Source organism: Dermacentor andersoni, chromosome 1 (assembly GCF_023375885.2).
Source record: "Dermacentor andersoni chromosome 1, qqDerAnde1_hic_scaffold, whole genome shotgun sequence".
Classification (NCBI taxonomy): Eukaryota; Metazoa; Arthropoda; class Arachnida; order Ixodida; family Ixodidae; genus Dermacentor; species Dermacentor andersoni.
Window position 1 is genome coordinate 335,710,828 of NC_092814.1, and position 25,198 is coordinate 335,736,025.

Consider the following 25,198-nt stretch of genomic DNA (forward strand, 5'->3'; position numbering starts at 1 on the left):
GCTATATACTCCCCTGCACTTGTACATTCTTTTTTTTTTCACGTTCACAAATCACGCAACCTGGCAGCATACTTCACTTAGTACAATCTGCATGGCACTAACCTCAGAAAGAAGAAAGTGTCGACACTCAAAAACGACGTTGAGATGATGCAGAAGATCCAGCTTGAGGTGACATGCAGCACGTTGGCGTATCTCGCTGCAAATGGTACATTACACCGAGCTCAGTATGCCACACACGTATAACAGTATGCATAAAATAAGTACACCATAGTATGCCTAAAATTTGCAGTCTCGTGCAGACACATACAGTTCGCATTGATCATCAGCATATGCAAAGAGTCCTGCGCATAGTCTTAAACCTTCTCGCAGCACAGCGATAACTTGTGAGAAAACAAAACCTAAGCTTAAAACTAACGTTCCCTCTACATTGTGCATTCTCGCCCTCTCCACGTAGTGAGCTGATCTCACACGTGTGTAACTTAGTTGTAGCTTCACTTTCAGTTCGAACACAGGTGAAACGAAGTGCGAGTCATAAATTAGCGTGCTAGCTTTGGTAAAAAGGAAATGGCTTGGATAGCTCACAGCTGACACAGTGAAAATGCCAATGTCCAGAATAACTATGAAAAAAATGATGTGAAAAACAAAAGGAATGGACGTTGGGAGACAGTATTCCACCATGCAAGCACATGTCCGTGTCGCCAATTGTCAAAAGAACACACCGCATTCACTCTAATCTAGGTTGACCTTGACTCTAGGCGGACCACTGGATTTGGGAGTGTCAAAAAGAAAATTTCCATGAATCCAAGTTAAACAAATAACAATTTCACTGCGAAAAGAACCAGAACGTTACTGCAGTGTGTGAGCATGTCGAAGTACACAGGCGTCTGAACTTTTTCCAAGAGATGTGTCAATCGTTTTCGACCTTCCTTGCCTTTGCCTGCATGATCTCCGTCACTACGAACGTTCCTGCCTTTTCTTTGTGTACAGAGAAAATTACGAACATTTTTTTTTCCACCTCATGGTGTAGACCTAACTGCAGTAAGATGAAAGCCATCCACTTTGCAGCACAACAGAAACGTTTGTTCCATTGTTTCCACCATACTGTGGCTGCGAGGTGATGTAAAGTGTCAGATGGTTGTTGCCAAACCACATCCTCGAATCTAAGCAGACTCTCGACTTTCTTACATATTTTTTCTAAATAAAAAAGTATTAACCCGTATCGGAGAATATACGGTATACATTCACACAAGCCTCAATAGGAATACATAGCACACTCGTTACCCGGCACCTTCAGGGCCGCATTCCCAAACATTTCTTACGCTTTTAATAGTTCGTAGAAGCGATTCCAGCCAATCTTGATGCTGAATACCTACAACCGAAAAGGTTTGTTAATTAGGCCCCAGTTTATCACAAAAAGTTCAACGAATAGCCTCAAAACAGAAATAAGCTCTTCACCAAATCATCCAAGATTAGAACTCACAAATTACTGGGTCGAGAGCCATAGAGGAATGTCCCAGCACGATCCACAGGATGCTGAAGAAACGTAGGCCATGCAGGAAACGGTACTTGTACGAATCCGACTTGCGGTTCCGATTCACCGCGAGCAGGACATGCGTGTTTCTGGGCACCGAGAATGCCGTCAGCAAGATGCGCAGCATGGCTAGTATGAATGAAAAAGAAGAAATGCAGTTTGTGAACCATAGTTTCTGCTGTGGATGGAAACAATGTGAAAGAGATTTCAGTCTCAATTTTGTGCAATTTGTACGTGCTATTCGGTGTCATCGCTCTTTTGGCTGAGCTCTTTCACTTTACCGCAGTACAGAGGTGCAAAATTCTCTGTGTGAAAATAACTTGACCCGTAATCACACACACACACACAAAAAAAAACATTCTTACGCTGAAACTGTTTGGACCACCAGGTGCCAGTCAATTGTAATACTGGACTCTAAAATGAAATTGAATTCTGGGGTTTTACGCACCAAAACCGTGATATGATTATGAGGGACACGGTACTGGGGAACTCCGAATTAATTTTGACCACCTGGGGTTCTTCAACGTGCACCCAATGCACGGCACATGGAAGTTTTTGCATTTCGTCCTCATGGAAATCCAGCTGCCGTGGCCCAGATTTGATACCACCACCTCGGGCTTAGCAGCGCAACGCCACACCCACTACGCCAACACAGAGGATATATCGGACACATTATCAGCGAACGCTACCGTCCACTAGCAAACAGCATGTACACGAAAGAAAATCTTTGTCTTCATTACCCATGGTAACTAGGCATTATAATTGCAACTAGGCTGCATCTGTGCATATCTGCGGTAGACCATAAGTGCGGTGCGCCTTAACCGAAGCCAGCAAGGCCTGGTTAACTATAGTGTTAATGCAACTGCGGCTCATCCGTGCATCAATTTCATTGGTCTGTGTGTCAGCGTGCGTGCAAGAGCACGCAGGCAGGCTCCTCTAATCAAAATCACAGCAGCTTTGTGTAATATAATCATGACTTAATTTCACATCATTAGGCCAAATAAATTCAGAAAGTTTGCTTCAAGTGGTCACACCTGATTAAGATTAATCATTAGACTTGTACAATTAGATTTTTTTTCTTTTAAAGTGCAGAAACTGGTGGGAAATGTATGAGTCAATAATACACTTGGCAGATGGACTTTGAAGCAGTTAATTTTAATTATATTTTTATGCAGAATGTGTCTTCGTACTAAGTTGAATCTTTTTTTTTTTTTTGTAGTGTCGTCTCATACAGCAGGAAGTGCGTTGACAAGTGGCGAACTTCCAGTAACATTCTTGAGCGCGCCTCTCCTAACTTTTTTTTTTCTCGGAGTCAGCCTTGCCGAAACGAATGTTAGCAGCGGCCCGAACGCTCTATGCCCTCCTTACAGAGTGCCGCGACCCTGTAAGATATTTCAAACATGTATTTTCATGATTTTCTGCACTATATAGGCATATCAACATATAAATCAAGCTTTTTCGATGCTTTATGTTAGTTTTTAGTTTCAATATTTTTTGTTGCTAGACGCTGAAAAAGCAATGATCCAAAGTATCAAGCCGCAAACTGATGTCACGATGCAAGCAATAAATTGAGACAAATCTTGAAATAATGTTATCCGTGCTGCAATACGGTTGCCATTTAAACACATCACCCAAAACTCACTTCGTGGTGCTGGCTTCTCTCCTCTCCGGGAGCAACAGACGTCAATGATGGTGCTCACAATTGTGAAGAATATCACAAGTCCCAGAAAGCAGCTGCAATATGAATGCATGCATCAAGAACTGCACGGGAGTCCACTCCACAACCGTGTCTGAGCGGGAGAGTGGCGTGAGGAAAATGCCTTTCAAGCTCCGAGACTAAGCTGTGCACTCTATAGCGGAACTAGCATACAGGAAACACGGATGTTTCGAGAGGTTCCACCGGGCTCACACACGCACGTTAGGCAGTACAGAAGATGGTGTTAACATTGAATCTGGAAAGTCTAATGCGCTCACGTTGTATATGTGCTCACTCAATGCGTGTAAAGGACAAATGTGCTCTGTATCGGTATCCCATTTGTTCGACGTGACAAGAACATTGGCTCAAAGCACATAGTGCGGTATTTTTTGTTTTACTTAGCACTTTCGTGACTGCGAGAAAATCGGTAGTTTTTGGGTTGGTCTAGGAAATAGCTTTTTTTTTTCTACCACAATAAATGTGTGATGTTAAAGTGTACAGTATCAAATTGTAGTGGAAGGAATTATCTTTTGAGCTGTAATAATTTCAAACAATATATTTATTAAATACACTATTAATAAATTATTAAAACAAGAAAATTGTAACGAAAACGATAAAGATCGATAAAAACATCAATGCTGCTTTGAACTAAACGAATATAAAAAATCGAAATATTCCGTTTTGAACGCAAGGGCCATATGCAATAATCCTGAAAATATGCGCTCTGTACGCAACAAAATTTCTTTAGATACATAGGAAAACTGGCCCTAATGAACCCTTACGAACCACCGCGCGGCACTTCGGAGTCCCATCTTGAAAACTACGTCGACGCCATCTTGAAAACTACGAGCACTCGTCACCCCGACTCTACCCCGACTACGATGGCGCTTTAAAAATCGCCGCGCGGTAGAAAACAACAACACAAAAAAACAAAACCGATAAAAATAGTTTCTTTTTAACCCATTAGATGACGCTAGCTGTCCAAAAGTGCTCAGATAGCGGCAAAATATGAATTTGTACCCATCGATGACATGCTATCGATGGGAATAGGCGCAGCCACAAAAGTGTTCGACGCAACAATTTAATACTGTCGCGGTTGTACTGTCCGTGTATTTGCTAATTTGGCCTCATAAATTTGAGACGATGTTCCTGTTCAGCGTGAAGTTCTGGAAGTCTTCGTTGCCACGTTTGTGAAGATTTGACATACAATGAGGCTCTCTTTGCATACGGCCTCCTATGATGAAAATAGCATATGCCGTTCTTACCAATTAGAGCAATATGGCAGGCCCGTTTCCTTATTCGATTGTATTCGGTTCGTTGTATCATCATTGAATGCTGAATGACGTGTTTCTTCAGCGGCTTGACCTTACTGAAGAATGACACAGCTGCCTGGCCTTTGGAAACGGTGAATCCACTTTTCACGCGATCAATTGAAACTCAGTGGCTCGTTCTAGTCATTGTACCTACCTTTCTTTTGTGTCTTTAGGACGCCTATCGTTCGTTAAGTAATTTGTGTTCATCTGGATTGCTCAATATTCGTTTATGATCCACACGGAAGCAGCATTTTCCCCAACACACTATGACTTTAGGCATGGCATGAGCAGCGAGAGCCGACCGATGTCTGCAGTGAGGGCGCATACGGGCTTCAGTGGTTGTACTCGCATAAGTCAAAGTTTGACAACTCGTTAGGAACTCATTGGGCAGATCGAATGGGGGGAAAGCTGCACATTGCGGAGTTTGCATTTTTGTTCCAATTACACAGCACTTCAAGAGGCAGTGAAATTTTTGCTTCCATGTGTGTGGCAGTTTCTGCGTGAGCGGAATTTCCTGCATGTGTTTTGAACTATAAAACTTTGATGCACCTGTTCAACATGACGACATAAAACGATTCTGTGACTTACATAAACGCCAGCTGGATCTGGGTGACTTCTTTCGGCTCGTTCGTCGTGCAGTCGCTCACAGTAACCTTGGCTGCTCCTTGAGTGACTGCAAGAGTGGACAGGGTTTCATTAATGCGAAATCATCAAATGGCCCATTGAGCAAAAAAGCCGGCGTCTGTCGTCTGGAGCAGCGAAATGGCACCTAAATTCCCATTGGCTGCGACGCCACGTCCCGAGCGCACCTCGACGGAGCAGACCGGGCGAAAGGGAACACCTGTTGCCGCGATAGCGCGCAAGCGTTGCGTGTGGGGAGAGGGAATCGCCGCGACGCCACGTCACCCTCGCTCTCGCAAGACTGAGTTATTCGCGTGTTCCTTGTCGGCGCAAGCACTCGCCTGAGTTCAAACTGCGCCTCGGTAATCGCCGTAAATAAATCAACGTATAAAAGAACAGGAGAATTTCGAAAGGATAAATATTAGCTCCAGTGAGTGCCGAAATTCCGACCCAACGTTCAGAGGCCGAGTTTCTTACCAAACGGACCAAACGGGTGCATCCTGCATAGCTGGATTGTGCACTCTGCTTTATAACGTCATGCTACTAGGACCGAAATTTCCAGTGCCAAACTCGGCGGGACGAAAGCGGTGACGTCAACATCACCGCGGCTGACCAGGGAGCATCCCCATTACATTCTATGGCAGTCAGGCATGGTAGCATGACGTCACCGATCGAAGTGCACCGGCCTTGTGCTATCTAGGATGCGTTGGCTAAGCGTCTCAATGCGCTCGCCTGCGCGCGAGGAGTTCATAACTCGAAGGACTGCTCAGCAGTCTTCAATTGGACATTAATTCTTTCGCATTCATAACTCATAACAAGTGCTTAGGTGTCCTCGGATATTCTTTTTTTTTTTTTGAAGAACCTGGCAGCGGCAGCGGAGAATTATGCAACACTTTATTGGGGAGGCTATTCTGAGTTCCTGAAGTCTCTTAAAGACAGCACAAACATGACCTTATTACGATTATCCCAACGATCCTGCGTTTATGTGTCGTGGCTGTCGTTCATATAGAACTTGCCTAATCGCAGTTTGCGTCTATCAGCTAAAGATCGCCGAACACGCGCGCCTCCTGCTAGCTGCCCGCTAAACTTCAGCGCTTCAACTGCGGGTGCAGCAAGCGCAAACTCTTTCATTACCGCGTCTGTAGAAATCTGTCAATTTGATCGACAGTTTTTTCTACGCACTGTTAAACGTTTCAGTTGCAATTCTTTTACTAGCAACATCATGCCCCGTGCGAAATGACGAGTGAACCTTAACTATTTGTGATTTGGTTATTTTTGGCACATTGGGGAGCCTGTAAAAATAAACATTCAACTGGAACTACCATCGAAACTAGCCGCCAGTGCTCCTAGCACTTCTTCAACAAAAAAGACGCCAAATTCGCTCTTTGGCCCACTCGGCAACGTAAATTTTAAATGACAGCAACAGGCAAAAGACAGAAGCTTCTCTCGGGCTATCAATTTTCCGACCCGATGTATAGGCTGTTTTAACGATGTCTCACACAACAGTAGATGCTCATCAGTACATATTATTTTTTAATAATTATGTTTGGACTAATATCAAGTGCAACTTTATTCCCCCCCCCCCCCCCACCCCCCCCCCCCCCCCCCCACACCCCCCCCCCCCCCCCCCCCCGCGTGAATTGCTTTTACCCATCAGCGCTCTACAGCGTATGTACAAATTATTACGAGCATTCCTTCCGGTCGTGTGGGGTTTTCCCTCGCACAAGAGAACGCAGTCAATTTCAGACCGACCTTCGACTGAAGCTAGGCTAGATGTCTAATCTCTTACATCTTGAACGCCGCCTGTGCAAGTGCCCTTTATTCATTACTGTACAAGACTGTGCAACACTCCACATTACTGCACAGCACTGTACAGGAACTGAAGAAAACATGTGGAGGCTCCAGCGAACGCACACTAGACCACATTGCTTGTACACAAAAGCTGATCGAACGCAATATTCTAGTATGAGGAGGCTACTACATGCTTCCTGACATGACAAGCATTGCTTCGAGAGCCTTAAGAATGGAGTAAAATACAAACCAGGTACCTGCTGTCTTGAGTAAAAACGAATGCTCCTTGTAAAAGTAAGTTAATTACCCGTTTTCACATTTACGAAGATATTGCTTTCCCGCATTGCTTGGGCATCACTGTGGTGAGTATCGACGCCAAGAAATCTTCATAATTTATTCGCGTGATCTGACTTACAAAAGCTGGGAATTAGCGACCGGGCGAGTATATTGTATATATCAATTTTTTTTTTTACTCTCGGTACCTATAATAAAAATAGTAAAAGATTACTTTCATTTGTGTTCTTTGAGCTACTTCGAATTTTCACATGAGAATTCTCAGAAATTGGCACCATGCAAGACAACACTTTTCAGGCTATAATTTTAACTATCGCGCAGCATACGCTGCGAGTGCTAGGTCTTGAAATAAAATGTTAAAACACAGAATCACTAAAATAAGCACATTCCTCGCTGTAACGAAAGAGCTAAGCTATGACGGCACACTAAATTGGACACGCACACACACACTCACACACACACACACACACACACACACACACACACACATACACACACACACACACACACACACACACGCACACACGCACGCACACACACAAACACACACACAGACACACACACACAAACACAAACACACACAAACACAAACACACACGCACACAAACACAAACACACACAAACACACACACACACACTAAATGTGGGGGAGCGACGCACGTGTGTCGGCGAGGGCTTGAAGATCGTCTCTGGTGCAGTCGGCGATGGTGCAAAGACCCAGGCGCATTCCCAGCACTCGCTTGTCCTCTTGCGCACGCAGCAGAACCGGAGACTGCGAAAGCAACGTTTCACAGCTGTCTTCCGCTATCTTCCAACCCAATCGACTACAGGGCCGCATAGTCACAGTAAGGAGTGCGTTCCAATTATACCGTCTTTTTTTGCATTCTCCTATTGGCCTGAGTGGTGACCACCCTCACCCTTGCTACCAGAACTAGCCGGTGTATAGTGGTGGGTGATAAGATAGAAATGAAAAAAAAAAGCTAAATGTTGATTATTTATATTTGCCCGGAAGCAAGTTTACGCTATCCTCATGGTTCACTAAAACCGTGTTTGCGCCGTTAGCGACGCTGGGTCCGGCGTCAGCAAATCAAGAGCCGAATGGACAATGCTGATCACACGTAACAGTTCGGGGTTTGCCAACACGCTGACTCCTGTTGTTACAGTGCGAGTCACTCACGGAATTTCTTCAGTGACAACTTGGTGTATTCGACGCGTGATTAATTCATGCGGACTCCCGCTTGCCGGCTGCTTCGGAAGCTCAATCCAGCGTCAGCCAAGTAAAGCGGAGCATGAACTTTAAAAATATTCTCGGGTGTTACGTACCAAACCCACGACGTTATCTTGAGGCACGCCGTAGAAGGCGACTCCGGTTCAATTTTTAACAGCTGCTGTTCTTCAACGTCCACTTAAATTTAAGCACACTCGTGTAGGGGAATCAATGAACGAATACATAGGAATCAAGTTTATCCGAAATCCGCAATGTAGATATAATAGTCATAGGATATAATCCACGCTGGTGGATAACTGGCTACGGCACTACGCTGCTAAGCAAGCACGAGGTCGCGGAATCAAATCACGGCCGCGGCGGCCGCATTTCTATGGGGGCGACATGCACAAACACCCGTGTCCAGTGCATTGTGTGCAAGTTAAAGTACCCCAGGTGGTCAAAGTTAATCCGGAGTCACCCTACTACGGCGTGCCTCGTATGGGCATCGTAGCTTCGGCACGTTAAATACCAGACTTCAATTTTAATTTCGTAATAGGATACAGTATAATAGTAACAGCGTACAAGCAACAGGCAGCAGTGCGAAGCACGAAGAAAAAGCTAGAACGACATTGGAATATTGCATATGCGTAGTTGACGATGCCGTATTTACGTATATACCGGCTTTTATAAGGTTACCTAGCTGCGCTCAGCACCCCGGCTAACATGATGAGCATATCGAGTTTCACTGGGTCGCATCTGCGGGACAAGTCGTACATATTATGCTTGAGACACTGCGATGTCAAACCTGCATCGAGCGCTCTTAAAACTTCGCCTTCCGTGCAACAGTTGATTCACTGATGAGGTTTAGCGTCTGAAAGCAACGCTGTAAGGCTACAAGGGACGACATGGGGGAGGACTTTGATCTCCTAGGGTTCTTTATAACGTGCGCTTGAACCGAACCACACGAGCGTTTTTGCATTCCGCCCCCATCGAAATGCGGTCGCCGCGGCGGGGGATCGAACCCGTGACCTTTTGTTCAGCTGCGGAACGCCACAGCCACTAAAAACCATTGTGGCGAGTGCAAGGCGAGATACGAGATGGGTCGATAGTAAAAACACGTGCGATAACGGGCCGTCCATGGATTGCTTCGATGTGTTTATTGGCACCATTGGATCCATCTCAAGCACGGCAACGTTCATTTCTATAGAGATTCCATCTACCACATATGCTACCGGCTCAAAGCTTGCTTTTATCAGACGAAAAGTAACTTCTACACGTATTTCAGTGCTTGACAACGGCAACGACAGCAGCGATTGGTGATAACGTGCAGTGCTCACGGAATGAAACGAGACAGGGAGCATTTATAGTAGAAAACTGCATATATGCAAAGCAGGCACGTACCCAGGGGGAGGCCCGTGCCCCCCCTCCCCCCCGAAATTACGCGGCATACCGCCCCCCCCCCCCTTCTTGCCCACGCCACCAAACCTCACACATTCCTAAATGTTGAGACTTGACAGCTATTCGGTGGTCAACATTTTGACGCCTTTTTCATGCCTTTCGGATGACGGCATTTATCGCCATCTCCTGGAGTGTGAAGGCCAGTTTTCTCATCGATTCGGTGCCCGCGCGATTATTTCGAGATGCGTTCAGTTGTCACCATCTATTCAGCGGTCACGCGCATGGCTGTTGCTTCGTTAGTTCAACCTTCTTTGTTTAGGCTAATCCAGGGACCAGGAAAGGGATTCGGTTCGTAGTCAGCTGGTCTGTACGCTTGAGAAACGAGTTGCAACCGGAGAAAACGCCAGTTGAGTTTAACGTTTCCTTTTGCTTCATTATTTCCTCGAGTGGCGGCTCGCCGTGACGCTGGCAGATCGTCGGAACCATATGCCCGCGATATTGGTTAAATAAAGTGCAAATTAAAATAATGTGAAACAGCGTCCATCATCAAACCCTGCAATAACAATTAAACTCATAAGCAATGACTGTCGCCCGTTACCTCGTCTGGTTTTTGGCTAATTGTACAGCACTTTTTGTGCAAAATTGGCAACTGGAAACAAGAGTCTCAAGGAGTTGAGAAATTAAGCCAAGGCAACAGCCAAACAGTAAGGAAAAGCGAAAATTAACAAATTTAATCATTGTTTACGAAAATATTTATGGATCAACATATCTTTATTTTAAAAGGAAGTAGAGAAAACGCTGCCGGAAGGGGAGAACAATTCTGTGTATACTGAATGACACTTCTACAGTTATCAGTCCAGCCGCCTGACGTAGCCACTTCTCTGCTGTGCTTATGTAGCTTTTCTAACCTTCCGCGGCGGGCGCAGTACGTCTAAACCGCAGCGTCCTGCGCTCTACGCGGTTGTATGGGGCTGGTGACCAGGCATCATTACGCAACTTTCAAAATAACAACACAAGTCGGTTTTGGCACTTCACTTGGTAGAGCAGTAAACGAGGGATCCAAAAGAACGGTGAGTGTTCCGCAAATATATATTTCTCTATAATTCTTCCAGAGCTAATAAAAAAAAAAAAAAGACGCCACTATAGTCGGATACAACTTAAGTCTGCAGTTAAACCCCGCGCACGCCCTCATAACCGCCAGCCACTGTTTCTCCGCGAGGCTGCAAACAATTCGTACTTCGAACTTTTCCCGTTACCCAAATAAGGTGGTAACCATAAAAATAAAATTATTAGCGCGTCATTTTATACGTTTTCCCTCGCCTATTATAGTGGAATGGCGAAAGCCTAATTCTTTATTGGGGTGAAATAAAATGCTTGGTTCGCTGCAACAATTTATTGTCAAGTTTCACTTCAGTTGGCAGTGAAATTTCATGAGTAAAACGGGCTCAGCAGTGAGATGAACTGTACCGCAGACTTTTGAAGACTTAATTAATTATGGAGTTTTATGTGCCAAAGCCACGATCTGATAATGAGGCACGCCGTAGTGGAAGACTCCGGAAATTTGGACCACCTGGGGTTCTTTAATGTGCACCTCAGTCTTAAGTAGACGGGTGTTTTCGCGTTTGGTCGCCATCGAAATGCGGCCGCCACGACCGGGATTCAATCCCGCGACCTCGTGCTAGCGTGTGCTAGCGTAAAATGCAGTGGCGGCCTGGCCATGATGTAGCGCATGCTTAACTCAAGCTGCTTCGAAACGGTCACCTTTCAGTTCATATCATATCTTTCCCATGCTCTAGATGAGAGGGCTAAAGGTAGCATGTACTATTGTACACGTAAGCGAGTTTATATACAACTTATGTTCTTCTTTCTTGTCTTTTTTTCTAGTTCTAGGAAGGTTGCCGTTCATCCTATAGAAGGAAGTATTCTGTAAATGGATGCAACCAGGCATCATTGTGAAACTTCAGTAAGGTTCTGTAGTTACAGTCCACTCGAGCGCCTGTGCTCAAGTCAACCAAAAATCTAGCCCCTCTGTCCCCCCTTATCTTTTTCGCTCACCGGCAGGCTACTTCGTGGTACGTTTTGTTCTATTTCCCTAACCCTAATTTCTCGCTCTTCGCCTTATAGAGAGTACCATGCAGGCAATGGAGATGTTTATGTGGTCTGTCCCTCCTGTTTTTTTCATATGACTTTCTACTGATACACGCGCCACCCAGTTGCAACAAACTCAGGACAACTCACCCGCTCGTGGGCCATGATGAAGTTAGGCAGCATCTCGTCGAAGAATGAGGTGTCGTTGGCCATCTTCACGTAGACGTTGCAGTACTGGCCGCGCGCCATTTCGCCGCCGTTCCGGTCGAGGGCCACGGTCTCGATGCACTCGTCGAAGGCGCCCAGGTCGGACCACGTGCCCTGGAACAGCCCCGTCGGGTACTTGGCGCTAGCGTCGATCACTGCGAAGGAAGACGCACCATGATCGGCCGGTGACACATTTCCACTAGAAATCCAATCGCAACAGCCCGTTGCTAAAGGAGACAACAGGAACACCCAGAAAGCAGCACGCGGTCCGCCTAGCGATTGCAATAAAGCAAAATTGAGAAGTTAACAAGGATGGTTTGGTGGGCTATTTGGTAAAGCATCTTAAAGCGCTAACAGTGCACATAGACAGAGAGAAGAACAACAGGACACAGCACTAACTGTAGCTCCGAGTCCTGTTCTTCACTCAGTACCCATCTGCGTGCGCTGATACCCCCTTAAGATGACAAGTTTGCTTCATTCTTTTACCGATTCAAGTCACTTAATGCCCGTAATTTCGAACAATAGGTAGCACTCTTAATGAGAAATGTAAGAGGGAGGTCTAGGATAACGAAAATTCACTCTGACAAAATAGCTTTACAGAGAAGAACGCTACTAAACATACGAAATCAAATACGCGCCAAGTTGGCATACGTTCCAGGAATATTGACGACTCATGCACGGGTGGCTTGTCGCATACCCACAGGAGGGATTGGTGGCCTTGCGGCATTTGTCACCTCTTGGCCCTTAAGCAATACTGCAACAGGCTACGATGTTTGGCTTGGTTTCCCTTTTCTAATGGTGCGGTATGCGGTAACTTCTTCCTTCTTCACTTTGTTTACCTCGTTGTATCTGCCGGAAAGAGTGGGACGCGGGGGTGAGGGCTGGGGGAGAGGCTGTTCTTGCATGGAATAGTTAACACGAACGAAGCGCAAAAAGATACATTTGCATGGAACGCGTATTTTCGGGATAAATTGCCCGAACATCTTAGTGCTCTCTGCCAAATAATTTCCATAATATATTTGTTTTTCAGATATCCCCAGTTTATAAAGACGAGCTTGGGCTCGTGTTCTCGCGCGGTAGCGTGTTCTAGCGCGCTCACGCGCTCCGCGTGGTAAAAGACTTAAAACGGAGCGAAAGGACACGTCAGCGGCCAGAGCAGCAGCAGCCAGCGCAGCGGACGGCCACGTTCTACAGCACCATGCATGGCAGCGCTCCCGTCTCGAAAGATGTCGTCGACCCACGAGCGCCAGATACGGCCAGCCGTCGTCGGGGCAGGCGGGAAAAGCGCGGTGGCCGACGCGCCCAGCATCCACCGGGCGGCCGGGTTCCTTGGAACAACGGCGGACTCCATCGAGCTGTTCCGGCGACGCGACGTGGACCACTGGTGCAGGAGGCCGCGCGGCCTCTCCAGCGCGGACGTCACCGCCAGGCGGGAGCTCGGCGCCACGCGGGGTTTCAACGGGAGCCGCGGCAGAAGGCCTCGCGTTCGGCCTCACTTCTCCACCGAGTCCTAGTCGCACAGGCACGGCGTCGTCGTCGGCGAGCGGGCGAGAGCCGTGTGCATGAACAACGGGAGCACCGGGACGTCGCTCGGGCCGAGGGGGACTCGCTCCTCTTGCTCGCCTGCGCCCTGCGCCTTCTACTGGCGGCGAGCCCAGTGCGCCCGCCCGCGGCGGCCCCCGGCTTATGCTCTCCGTCACACCGGGGATGCCTCTGCCGATGGCCTTGAGCGGCGGCCGCGCTGGCGAAGCTCGTCGCAGCGCCAGGCCTCGTTGCAGCGGCGGTGGGGCCCCACCCGCCGGGCCAGAGGGCGACGTCGCGGGCCCTCCAGAGGACGTGCTCGCCGCGCACGGCGCGGGCTTGGGGTGTTGGTGCTGCCGTCGGGCAGCACCAACACCCCAATGTTTTTCGCGCACATTAAGTTGTTTAACTTTTTTGTAGTGTGTTTTCGTGTAATTTTATATGTATGAATTTTTCTTTATTTGAAATTGGATATAAAATGACATGTGTGTCAATGGTGTCTTGTTATTCTTCGCACGCGACGGTCTCCTTTGAGACCGTCGGCCCTTGGTTTTCCTAGCGCCGAGGCGATCGATACTAGTTCAGGTTCTGAAATTGCTGCGTCATCTAGTGACAGTGGAGCAGTAGTCCCGAAACGGGCGGTCATCGTAACAATGGCAATATGTCATGCAGCTTGCTGCGCCATCTAGTGACGAAACAATAGGCCACGAAACGTTCGGTGTCATCTAGTGAGTGACGCAACAACAGGGCTCCGAAACTTTGTTACCTAGTCGTCGGCTAGTTATGCAATGAATGCATTTTTCACGTCTACGTACGTAGGCGTTGCTCCGGAATTGCCACTCTTCTATGCGGAGGTTAGCGTAACATACAGATTTTTAGTACTACTGATTTTAAATGAACGTGTGTTTAAATAACGGTGTCTCGCTATATTTCTTGAATGCTAATCTCATTACCGTTGACAGTGATCGTGAGATAGGTACTTCTGTATTTTTTCCCCTTTTTCGTCTATCTTCTTTCTTTCTTTTTTTTTTTTTTTGCGGTTTCCATTGTTTGCGAATTTCGGGCTTGACTCTTCGTAGGCAAAAATGGTGTCTTGTCATTGGGTTTCTTTAGCGGACAGGACAGCTCCATGAGAGTTGAAAATGGTGACGACGACGATGATGAGGATGATAATAATGATGATGAGGAGGAGGAGGAGAAGGAAGTTTTATTGGAATATTGATGGGAGGCCCATCGGTCTACTGTAGGTAAATGGTTTTGCGAAACGAACATATCGACACTGCCAGCCAGCTACTGAAAAATGCTCCTCCGCTAAAGCGTATACGACAACAACTGAAAGTAGAGAAAACCAGCGCAAAAATTGAGACGCCAGCACGACAGAGACATCACAACGTTTCTTTCTGTCATGTTTGCGTATCAATGTTTTTGCTGGTTTTCTAAAGTGTCAGCATGAACCAACTGGCCCAGCAAGCAGCACTTGCTGCTTGCTGCAACCAGCAGCGTTGTTGTCTGCAGCGGACGCTGCGTCTGCAACGGATGCCCGGCATCTACTCTGGACAAGTGCTAGGACGATGACAGTTTGTGAAAATGTACTCAGGGATAAGTTAAGAACTGAACAACCTGACTAATATCGCTCGTAGGCAATACGTTTTATCAGTTACTCTTGCAGTTTTTGCATGAAACAGGCTTCCATGCTTACATATATACCTGGTGTTTCAGCGAACACTTTCGATTTTTTTTTATATATTCCCTGCGGCAGATAGCACAATTCTAGTCCATGAGCTGGTCTACTCGAAGAGGCAGACATTACTTGCACAACAAATTGCCACTCCCTATAGGATATAGACCTTTTCATCGGGTGAGGAGGAAAGGGCGCGCGGCGAGTCTCTCCTCCTCCCTGGCTTGTGCGAGCTGGGTGGCGCTGCTTGAATGGGTTGCCGTCGCCTGCTGCGGAAAGATCTGGAGATGTAAGCTCGCTCTTTGGTGAAACTTACGTGATGTCAGTTCACATGAGCTCTTCGAAGAACCACTGTGTAGCCTTTCGGGGCAGCGGTCACTACAGTATATTTGGAAATCCTTCTCGGCTGCGCAAACATGCGACATGCATCATCAGCTGCGGTATGTGTACGCGTTGTGAACTATTTTGGCTGCACCGGTTTCTTAATCGAGGAAAAGCAGCGGCGTCCGTGAGTTGCTAGCGTGAATTGGAAAATCTTCTCACTATCCGATCACTTGACATGGCAACTGAAACATTAGAGTGCCTCGAGTACGGCCACCCCATCGCAACCCCGACACATCTGAGTGCCAGTAGCTATAAAACATTTGCGTCAGGCACTGGCATCGTTCTCACGTATTTCCAGTATAGTGGACTTGAAATCGCTATGCTGCATGTAGGCTAGCCTCCTGATTGAGGCCGATGACGTGGCGATCACTGCGGTTGGTAAACCAGCATGATACATATAACCGCTGTACTTCGGCGTTACCTCTGTGCCCTGTTAAGCAGTAATATTCAAAGAGAATCGCATAAAAAGGATGTGGCGGCTATTTGTGGGGACACAATGTCCGTAAAACGGTTGAGTCGTCATAGAGGACGGGACGAATACGAAGAAAAAAAAAAGTTGTCTCTTGCGGCTTGTAAAGTCTAAATCACGTACGCTTGTATAAAGGGGCCAGTCAGCCGATTTGGCCGCCATAATTTTTTTTTCTTTATGTCTGGGGTTTTACGAGCCAAAACCACGACCTTCGGTCGTGAATTCTGACGGGAACAGCCTGTGAAAGAATGCCTATCCGCCCAGCCTCGTCTCATCAATCGAGAGGTCACCGAACGACGCTCGGAAGGTGGGCGGAACAGGTTTCCTTATTATAAAGCGAAGCTTTCTTGTACGAACGCTCATGGATGTTTACTGACCGTGGCTGCTGCTGACTTGCCGAGCAGCTCGCATACAAGACAGCAGTCGTATAACCAATCGGTTTATGTGTGTGCACCCCCGTCTATACCACCCCTACAAATGTGATACCACTACAAACACGGTTTTGTTCTCTACGGAATTAAGCGATGAACGCACAACCAGTCACTGCGACAAATGTAGGAATTCAAGCGCCAAATACGTTTACTAAAGTGAAGCTATCCAAACCTTCTTTCACGGGATTTGGCACATCTGATCAGTCTGTTTCTCATCGAATAAAACAGGCCGATCCTGGCGATAGTGCAACTGTAAACTGCGCTTAGCCCGGAGATGGTGTAATAAAAAGCGGACGCCTCTCTGAGGCCATTGTATTCCGCGGTTGCAAGTGTCACATGGGGGTTGTCGAAAAATATGATATGAAATTGGAAATATTGGCGACTATTGTATCGCCGGCTTCTTAATAAACATTCGATTGTTCAGCGATCAAAAGGTGACAACGTACGTGAGGTCATATACGAAAAGCCGAAAACGCCCCTCACAACGTGCTCCGCTTAACTGTGCTGAGAGGCTTTCACGTTACGGAGTTGGTTTGCTTGCATGACGAGGGCCTCTGTAATTTTACAACTTGTATTCACATTGCTTTCTTTGTCTGCGGCAAGCGTTGTTGGCTTTGGTTCGCCGCAAAAGGCTAATAATCAATTGCCAGAACAAATTCTAATCCATGCCATTGAACACCTACATTACGGAGTGCTTGCGGCCGATCTGCAACCTTCGATACTTAGCGTTTGCTGTCTCCGCGCACCACGGGCCGTGTGCAAAGGAGACAATGGCAGCGTAAGAAGCATCGCCTGTGCACGCCCTACATCTGGTCACATTTTCTTGCGTATAATAACACTGGCTTCGCCTACAGTGCTGCCTGGGGAATGGCCCTCGCTGTAAATTCCGTTAGTCAATAATGTAGGAAAGTGCAGGAACCTTAACCATGCGCACCAGAAAACTGATTCAGGTCAGCTGGGGGGCTTAAACAGCTTGGGTGCTGCAGGTGTGAGCAGCAGGAGGAGGAGGGCACGGGAGATGAATGGAGAACCAAGAACGTTAGTCAAAGAAAAGACGCGAGCGTAGTATGCCAGGATGCACTCACGGCGAACGGCCCACGGGTCCAGTTTTCGCAGTGCGCGCGTGAAGCCCAACATGCCGACGGTGCACGCCGGTGACACCTCGGCGCGGAGCATCTTGCGCAGCAACGGCGAGTTGTCAGCCGACAGGAGCAGCTGGCCGACCAGGCGCCGAGCCGACTCCATCGCTGTCACTGCGCTGCGGCTGCTGCTCGAAGGGGAAGCCGCCGGGCCGCTGGAGTTTCGACCTGTTGCGGCCGAAGCTCGGGTGCATCGTGGCAGTGTGCCCAGGCAGAACACCAGGAGAAGAGCGCACCACTGAGTGGACCGGTGGCTGCCGCTCGTGATGGGGAAACGGAGCTTCATTTAGAGAAGTTTCTTTCAGGATGCGTTTTGCGATAAAGCGTTCGGTAGAACTCGACGAAGGCGGGCTACGAAGAGGGATCAGCGACGTGGTAATTTGAGCAGGACGTAGAGTATTCCCAGGCTTAATCGATGAGAAAAGCCGTCGATGTGAGCGAACGGCACCGGATGTGGCCCAGCAGTTTCAGGAGCGAAGGCTTCAATATCGGAGCTCTCGTCTCTTGAGCTCTAAGCGCCGCCTGTTGTGGGCCGTCGACGCGTAAGCAAACACTTCTTTGCACTCGGGAAGCGTTGATCGTATGCCACGCTTTCAGTGAAACAAAAAAAAAAAGAACTCGCTTGATACGACTAGCTCGCTCTTGGTCCAACCATGACAACGGCACAGTTCGGAAGACGCGAAGGCAGTCCTGGTCCGGCCGCTCTGAGAGTGAAGCAGAACCCCCTCGGTGTCAGTGCTTTATAACACCTCACGTTATTACGTCAAGCTTTCCGAACACTATACCGGCACTGTTGTTTTTAATTTTCTCCGGTCCCTCCTTTCCTACCTTCCAACACTGTTTCCTTCCCCCGCATCGCTAAATAGCTCGAATGAAGCGCGACGTATCGTTGACAAATAAATTGCTAAACGCGCCGCGCAAGAGATACCGTATACACCGTTCCCAAGAATTACCTGCGGTGGAGCTCGAGCAGCCCGGCGGGTCGCGAAGAATTGAAACGAATACAGACAATCGGGGATAGGCGAGGGGACTCCATTTCGCTGACCGTCCGTGGGCCGAATCCCGATGAGGCCGCTATCACGCGCGGCCAGTTCGGGACTGCCGGAGAGGCCGCTGACGTGGGCGGCGAGAGGTCGCGGCGCTGTCGTGTACACACGTTACGTCAGTCACGGGGATTTCTGAGAGATCACTTCTGAACGGTTGTTCAGAAGTCCTCTCTCTCGTTCTCTCTCTCTCTCTCTCTCTCTCTCTCTCTGGAACGTTCGAGATCGATCACAATATGGTTCGTTCTAAGGATAGGAATGTCGCGGGCACCGGCGTGGCGTGCACCCCGTGGAATTCATTGCACCGAGAGATTTGGTTCGTTCCCGTTATTTTTTGTTGCGGTAAGGGCTTGCCCGGCCTTTCCGAGCAATCACTTGTTTTTCGCCGACTGTTGGCAGAGGCGCAGTAGAACCAAAAGGTAAAAGGCATCGCCCCTAACGATAAGGCACTAAGATGTCATTGAAGGTGATTTCGTGCCTGCCTTCTCGACGGGTAGAACTTGGGTACGAAAGACGAGGTATCGTTGCCTGCGAGCTAACAGAAGGCTGACTTATATCAAGAGATAAACAGGTTCCGTTACTCTACTGATGAGGCTAAAATGCTTGCTTGTCTTCGTTCTCTTCTTTTGCACACTTCGCAGAACACCTCCGTTGAAGCGCATGGTAAACGCTTAGTCATCTTCAAGAAGCAGTCTCCGATAACCAGAGCCCTGCATTAGTAATTTTTTTTGTTAATCTAAGACAGCAGGCAGGCGTGTACGCCGCACTTATGTTTTTCTTTCTTGCCTCTAGCCCAAATACACGTTCAGAGCAATGTACCGCGACCAGGGGCGCACGAACAAAGCTAATCCCGCCAGGGTGAAATTGAAGGCAAAACGACCGTTTGGCAGGTCTTTCATTCGTTTCATTCGTTTCGGAGCCGGTCGCGCTCCAAAACGCCGAGTTTAAAAAGTGAAAATAAAATTTGGTTATAGTGTTCTTTTGCTTTTTAGCTCAGTTGTTCCCAACCAGCCAGCTTTATATGTGCCGAATGTTTACCTTTTATTAGTACTGCTGAATGGATTATCTTACCAAAATGACACCTTTAACTTATACTAGAGCTTACTATAGTCTGCTAAAGATTTTTTCTTTTACGTGTGTCTCAAAACAATCCCCAGTGTGCTCTGCTTGCTACTGATATAAAATCACCGAAATGTGTCACCCGCGTCAACCTGGGTTTACCTATACTCTCTCGCGACCTCATAAAAGAAAGACACGGTTTGTTCCACTGCGAAGAGAAACAACCCAAACGACAGTAACTGACATTAAACAGCTTGTCAGGCTAGGAACCGCACTCCAAACTTCTGGGACCCGCCGTGGCTGCTTAGTGGCTATGGTGTTGGGCTACTAAGCACGAGGTCGCGGGATCGAATCCCGGCCACGGTGGCCACATTTCGATGGGGGGGAAAACACTCGTGTACTTAGATTTAGGTGCCCGTTAAACAACCCCCGGTGGTCCAGATTTCCGGAGTCCGCCATGACGGCGTGCCTCATAAGTGGTTTTGGCACGTAAAATCCCCTAATTTATTTTTTTTAAACTTCTGGGTTCCGAGTAGGCGCTCTGCTGTAAAGCACGTGCTAATGGTCGGTGTGCGTGGGCCCAAACGAGATACCGCAGCCTGCAAAGCGCGCGTAGCCTGTTCGTGGACGACGAATTGGGGTTGTCATAATAGCATTTTTAACACGAAATCGTTCTCACCCTGACTTCAGCAGAAACCTGCCCCATGTATGTACGTCACGCAATCATCATCACGCAAATTTCCTGACATTTCCATGGTGACCCCTTGCCGTTTTGTGCCTACGCAATGGTTAGAAAAGTAGAAAAAAAAATAGGAAGACAATAGCATTTAAATGAGCTAGTTTTTGAACAGCGGAAAACAGACAGCGACGTTCTTGTCTGTCTTCGTTAATCCTTTTTTTTCTTCGGTTCAGCTATTCAAAACTCGTCAAAGTTAGAAAGGTTTTCTTTATTAAAGGAAGTGGGCTCTTCATTGATGACATACATTTGTTGCAATGTGGACATGCTGGTGTCATTTGATTTATCCCAGAGTAATTCAGCAGGAAACACGACTGGTAGCCTGGACAACCGTAAAGGTATTAAACATGCTAGTGCTTGGAACTGCCTTTTGCGGTTTAACTCAATCGTCGTCTGCTGGCGACGGAGTTTGCGGCACTTTATCGAAGCCGACTATACCGCTTGGTGCCGCGGCGCCAGCCCACGTCGTTTTCCGCGCCTCTGCTCACCTTTGAGAATGAGTATATGGACGCTCGCACCGTAACGACGCAGTTTCGCCACATTCGCACTCAACGTCGCGTCGGATATGACACCTGGTAGCCATGGACCGCTGTTCTGCTTGCGCTACGCAGCAACAGAGGCCTCGCGGGCTTCATATCGCTGTCATTGCTTCGACCTTCGAGAAAAACTGTCATTGACACAAGGCCGTTAGCGTTTATACACCTGTATTTGTGAATGTGCCACAAAGCTGCCACTGCTTCTTAGAATACACGTTCCACTTTCTGGTTACAACCAATTCCTCGGTTCAACTAACTTTTTTTTCCTCCTTAGCTCCAGCTGTGCTGCTGTGGGCTGTGAAAATTAAGCGGGATAAGGGGCAGCCGACGAACTTCTCGTGTGTATGTAGAGTGAGCACCCGACTTCGCAGTAGCGCCCCACTTGTGCGCAAAGGCAAGCTCGCCCGTCGTGCTGTTTCTGCGACAGCGGTTCTTCACCTGAAGAAAGGTTGAAACTGCGCGAAAAAAAAAAAAACACAGGACAAGCGGGAGGAACACACAACACACCACGAGCGCAGACTGCCAGCCGCAGTATTCTTGATAATCAAAGTACAGGTTACTTAATGGAAAATATTACGCGCAGAAGGCTGGGATTTGTATTGGTTCTTCGGTTGCACATATTCTCTGCGACCTATTTCTATCGGCCTTCGATCAGCGGGTTGAACAACGAATTCCTGGTCAACAAGTGTCGCGCAATTTCCGATATGTAGACGATTACCCAGTCATGCTTCATCTGTCCGCACTGGATAACCTTGATGATGCCGCTGATTTCAATCTGGAAATATTTGAATCCGCCTCTGGAGGTCTTGCGTTCACCCGTGAGTTGGCCAGTGACAACTGCCTACAGTTCCCGGAGCTAAAACTTCATTTCGCCGCCAAACACATATGTTGGTCTTGCAATCCGAGAACAAAGAAGACCACGCTGCCGTTTGAAAGCGCGCATTCCAAGCTTGTTAAACGCGCTATCACAAGCCTAGCCTGTAAGTCCGCCTTGGAAAAGTCCTGCGAGCATAAAATGGAAACTGGGGGTGCTATAACGTAAAACTATTCAAAACTTTTCTATTCCAATTCTGCAATCAGTCCTTCGATATTGGTCAAAAACTTTTTTGGACCACCCCCACTTCACCTGTCTGCCACGCGACGTCACGATAAACGTGATACCTCCCCATCTGATATGACGTGTACACGCTGATTATACATGATTTGACCGAACAAAAGAAAAGTAACTATTTTTGATTCGACGCCTTGTCGCCATTAGCCCTCGGCTATTGGTCAAAAGTTTTCGGGCTGCACCCACTTCACCTGCCTCTCAAGCGACGTCACAAAACCGCAACAACTCACGGCGACAAGTGACGTGTACGCGTTAAAGATGCATTAATATGCCGAACAAAACTGAATTTTCTTCTGAATAGCCGCAGGCTGCCCCGTTCCGAAAGAAATAAAAGATGGCTGCCACCGATCGCTCAGGCACTGGCTATTCGCTCCTGCCGGAGAGCATGGGTTTATTTGCGTCTAATAAAACTTTTTGCGTGGCCGTGTAACCTTTTCAAACACTTCTGGCACGTTTACCATCTCGTTCTGCCAACTCTTCTTTGCTGAGGATCCGTTTTAGCGTTATTCTTAAGCTTCCGTTGCATGCCGCCGCGATTGTCGACAAGCCACTACAAGCTAAGTAGAGGAAAGCGGACCCATCGCAGACGCCGGCACCTCCCTTTTTATCCGGTTGTCGATTTTCAGTGCAGTGGCTCGTCCCCATTGAATCCCTCTCCACTTGAGCGTGCTTCTTGCCTCTTGTGAGCCAATTAGATAAGACAAGCCGGTGAGCGTAGGCAACGTCATTCGTTTTTTAAGCAAACAAAAGTGACCTACTATGAACGAGGAGAGCGTTTGATTCGTCTGTTCAGACAACCCTGCGGGGGACCGCCCGATGCCTGCGTCGGCGGTTGCGCAAATTTGGCGTCAGAAGATTGGAATAAAAATATATTGTAATAGTTTTACGTTATAGAGCCCTAGCTTCAGTAAGCAAATGCAGGGCTTCCTTTCGGCTGTATACCCTGAGAATTTTATCACCGGCACGTGTGAACGTATCTTGCAGAAACTAAAAGGTTACAAAAAAAGACAAAAATAGACTTTCCAGAAATATAAACTGCTTGTTATGGCCTAAATTCATGGCGTTTCGTACAACATTTAAAAAAGGGGCGAACCGTTGCGGGGTCAAAGTCGTCTTCTAGGCACCACGTAAACTCAGCAGAGTGCGCCCTCTGGTGACGCAAGAAAATAAGAGTAGGCCTCAGCACACAACGAAGCACGATAAGCAATTCACTGAGTGTATTTGTGGGGTTTATCTAATTCCCCTCACCTGTGACAGGTTCTATATCGGACACACGGATAGGTGTTTCAATGAACGCGCACGGGAACATAACTGGGATGCAAAGAATAACGCCGGAGACACCTTAGCTCAACATTACAAACGATGCAAAGGTAAAGGTGAGGGTGAGCAAAAGACTCCTTGCATACCGATCTTGGAAAACACGACCTTTTTGTTCAGATCGAGAGACCAGACCGAAAGGGAGATTGTCGAAGCAGTTCACATCATAAAATCTAGCGACAAGTGTCAGTACGCCGTCTGTTTCGCTTTTACTGGAAGAAATTGCTTTTCTGGGAAGCCATTTGTAAAAAATTGGTAACCTTTGTGCGCGGTTTGTTTAGCGGTTTGCATGCGTGTAATCGCTCGCGAATTCAGGCTGAGCTGCATCATATTTTACCGTGCTTTATTACTCTTCCCTCATCCCATTTTCAAAAGTTTTCAGGTTTTTACTAGTGTCACCTTCGCCTTTACTTCGGTTGATTGCTGTTTGTACATTCTGACATCTTGGTTATCCTTTGTCCCCCGTATTGCGTCACTTGTGTTCACCTTGCTTTAACGATGTTTTATAGGCACCATCGCGATTTTTCATTCCCTCACTTGCCGCCTACACTTCGGTTACTGTTAAGACATGTGCCGTCTTCGTTTCTTTTGACGCTCAATTTTTGTGCGTAGAATAGATTGGTTCAGACCTTTTTTTCTTCCCCTCATTTTTTTCCCTCTCATGTTTATTCGGTACCAGCAGTGTTACACAGTTAGTCTGAAGAATTCCATGTTTTCTTATCTGCACAAGTGTGAGTGACGATGTGGTTATATGTGCCTGGGATATTGCTTGAAATAGCCTATGCTTTGATTATCAGGAATAAACAGTTGGAAGTCAACGCTCTTGGTGTGTTGTGTGTTCCTTACGCTTGTACTCGTTCTTTGTTTCACGCAGTTTTAACCTTCCGTCAAGTACGAACCAACCAGCCTTCAAGAACGTCCTACTAAAGTTCTTCACCTGCAAGAAATTCTCCTGGGCAATGAACGGTACTATACATTTTTTAATGCTTTTTTTTTTTTACGAGGAGGCTTCTCCAAGACTGCCTTGATAACCTTTTCTCTGTAGTGCGCGTCATAAAGCCAATGCCAACTGCATACGAGTTAAAGTGCGCTCTGAGGCTCGTGGGCGTGAGCCAGTTTCTTTACACTCTGCATGCGGACGACAGGCAGTGAGCTTGATGCTCGAGAATACCTTGTCGATCCTCTTGCTCAAGCGAAGACGCACTGCTCAGAAAATTTGTACGAATAAGTTGACTATTCAGATATTTAGTTCATTGTGCACGGCACATACGCCAACGGAATGTTGCATTTTACACTGCCTTGGAGGCTTCATCCTCAGAAGCGTTTTGTAGTTAGTGTACAGCTGCCTCCAGTGCAAGGACGCTTTCATTGGAGCGGCCATCAGTGAGCATTCCTCGTTGACAACTCTCAAGGAATATACAGGCGGAACCTGATCTGTGCAAGCAGTGAAGTGATCCGCACTCTGAGGAACTACGAAAAGCATTTGACGGGCCTCATCGCGTAGTGTGCGACCACCAAAGTACACACCATGAAGTCGCCACTCCGATCCCTAACTGAAATACCTTCATAAAGCAGACCAACCATGCCTGAACACGTGCGCAGATCACAAGGAAGCAGTAAGCAAGATG

At 47.4% G+C, this 25,198-nt stretch overlaps 1 protein-coding gene across 1 annotated transcript; it reads right to left on the minus strand.

Moving 5' to 3' along the window:
* Window positions 1-2,194: 2,194 nt before the first annotated feature.
* On the minus strand, window positions 2,195-12,424 carry LOC126516876 (uncharacterized). The gene is made up of 4 exons (XM_055064046.2): window positions 12,090-12,424; window positions 7,907-8,018; window positions 5,129-5,213; window positions 2,195-3,265 (listed from the first exon to the last, which is right to left on the minus strand). The coding sequence occupies exons 1-4, from the start codon at window positions 12,186-12,188 to the stop codon at window positions 3,016-3,018; spliced, it is 546 nt and encodes a 181-aa protein (XP_054920021.1). The 5' UTR covers window positions 12,189-12,424; the 3' UTR covers window positions 2,195-3,015.
* Between the last annotated feature and the right edge of the window lie 12,774 nt (window positions 12,425-25,198).

Bases quoted from the DNA above. Each gene is read 5' to 3' on its own strand.
- LOC126516876 (XM_055064046.2), bottom strand. From the start codon at position 12,188: ATGGCGCGCGGCCAGTACTGCAACGTCTACGTGAAGATGGCCAACGAC. The intron at 8,019-12,089 runs GTGAGTTGTCCT...TTGCTTTCGCAG, and splicing joins TCATCATGGCCCACGAGCGG to TCTCCGGTTCTGCTGCGTGC. The intron at 5,214-7,906 runs GTGCGTCGCTCC...CCACTCTTGCAG, and splicing joins TCAAGCCCTCGCCGACACAC to TCACTCAAGGAGCAGCCAAG.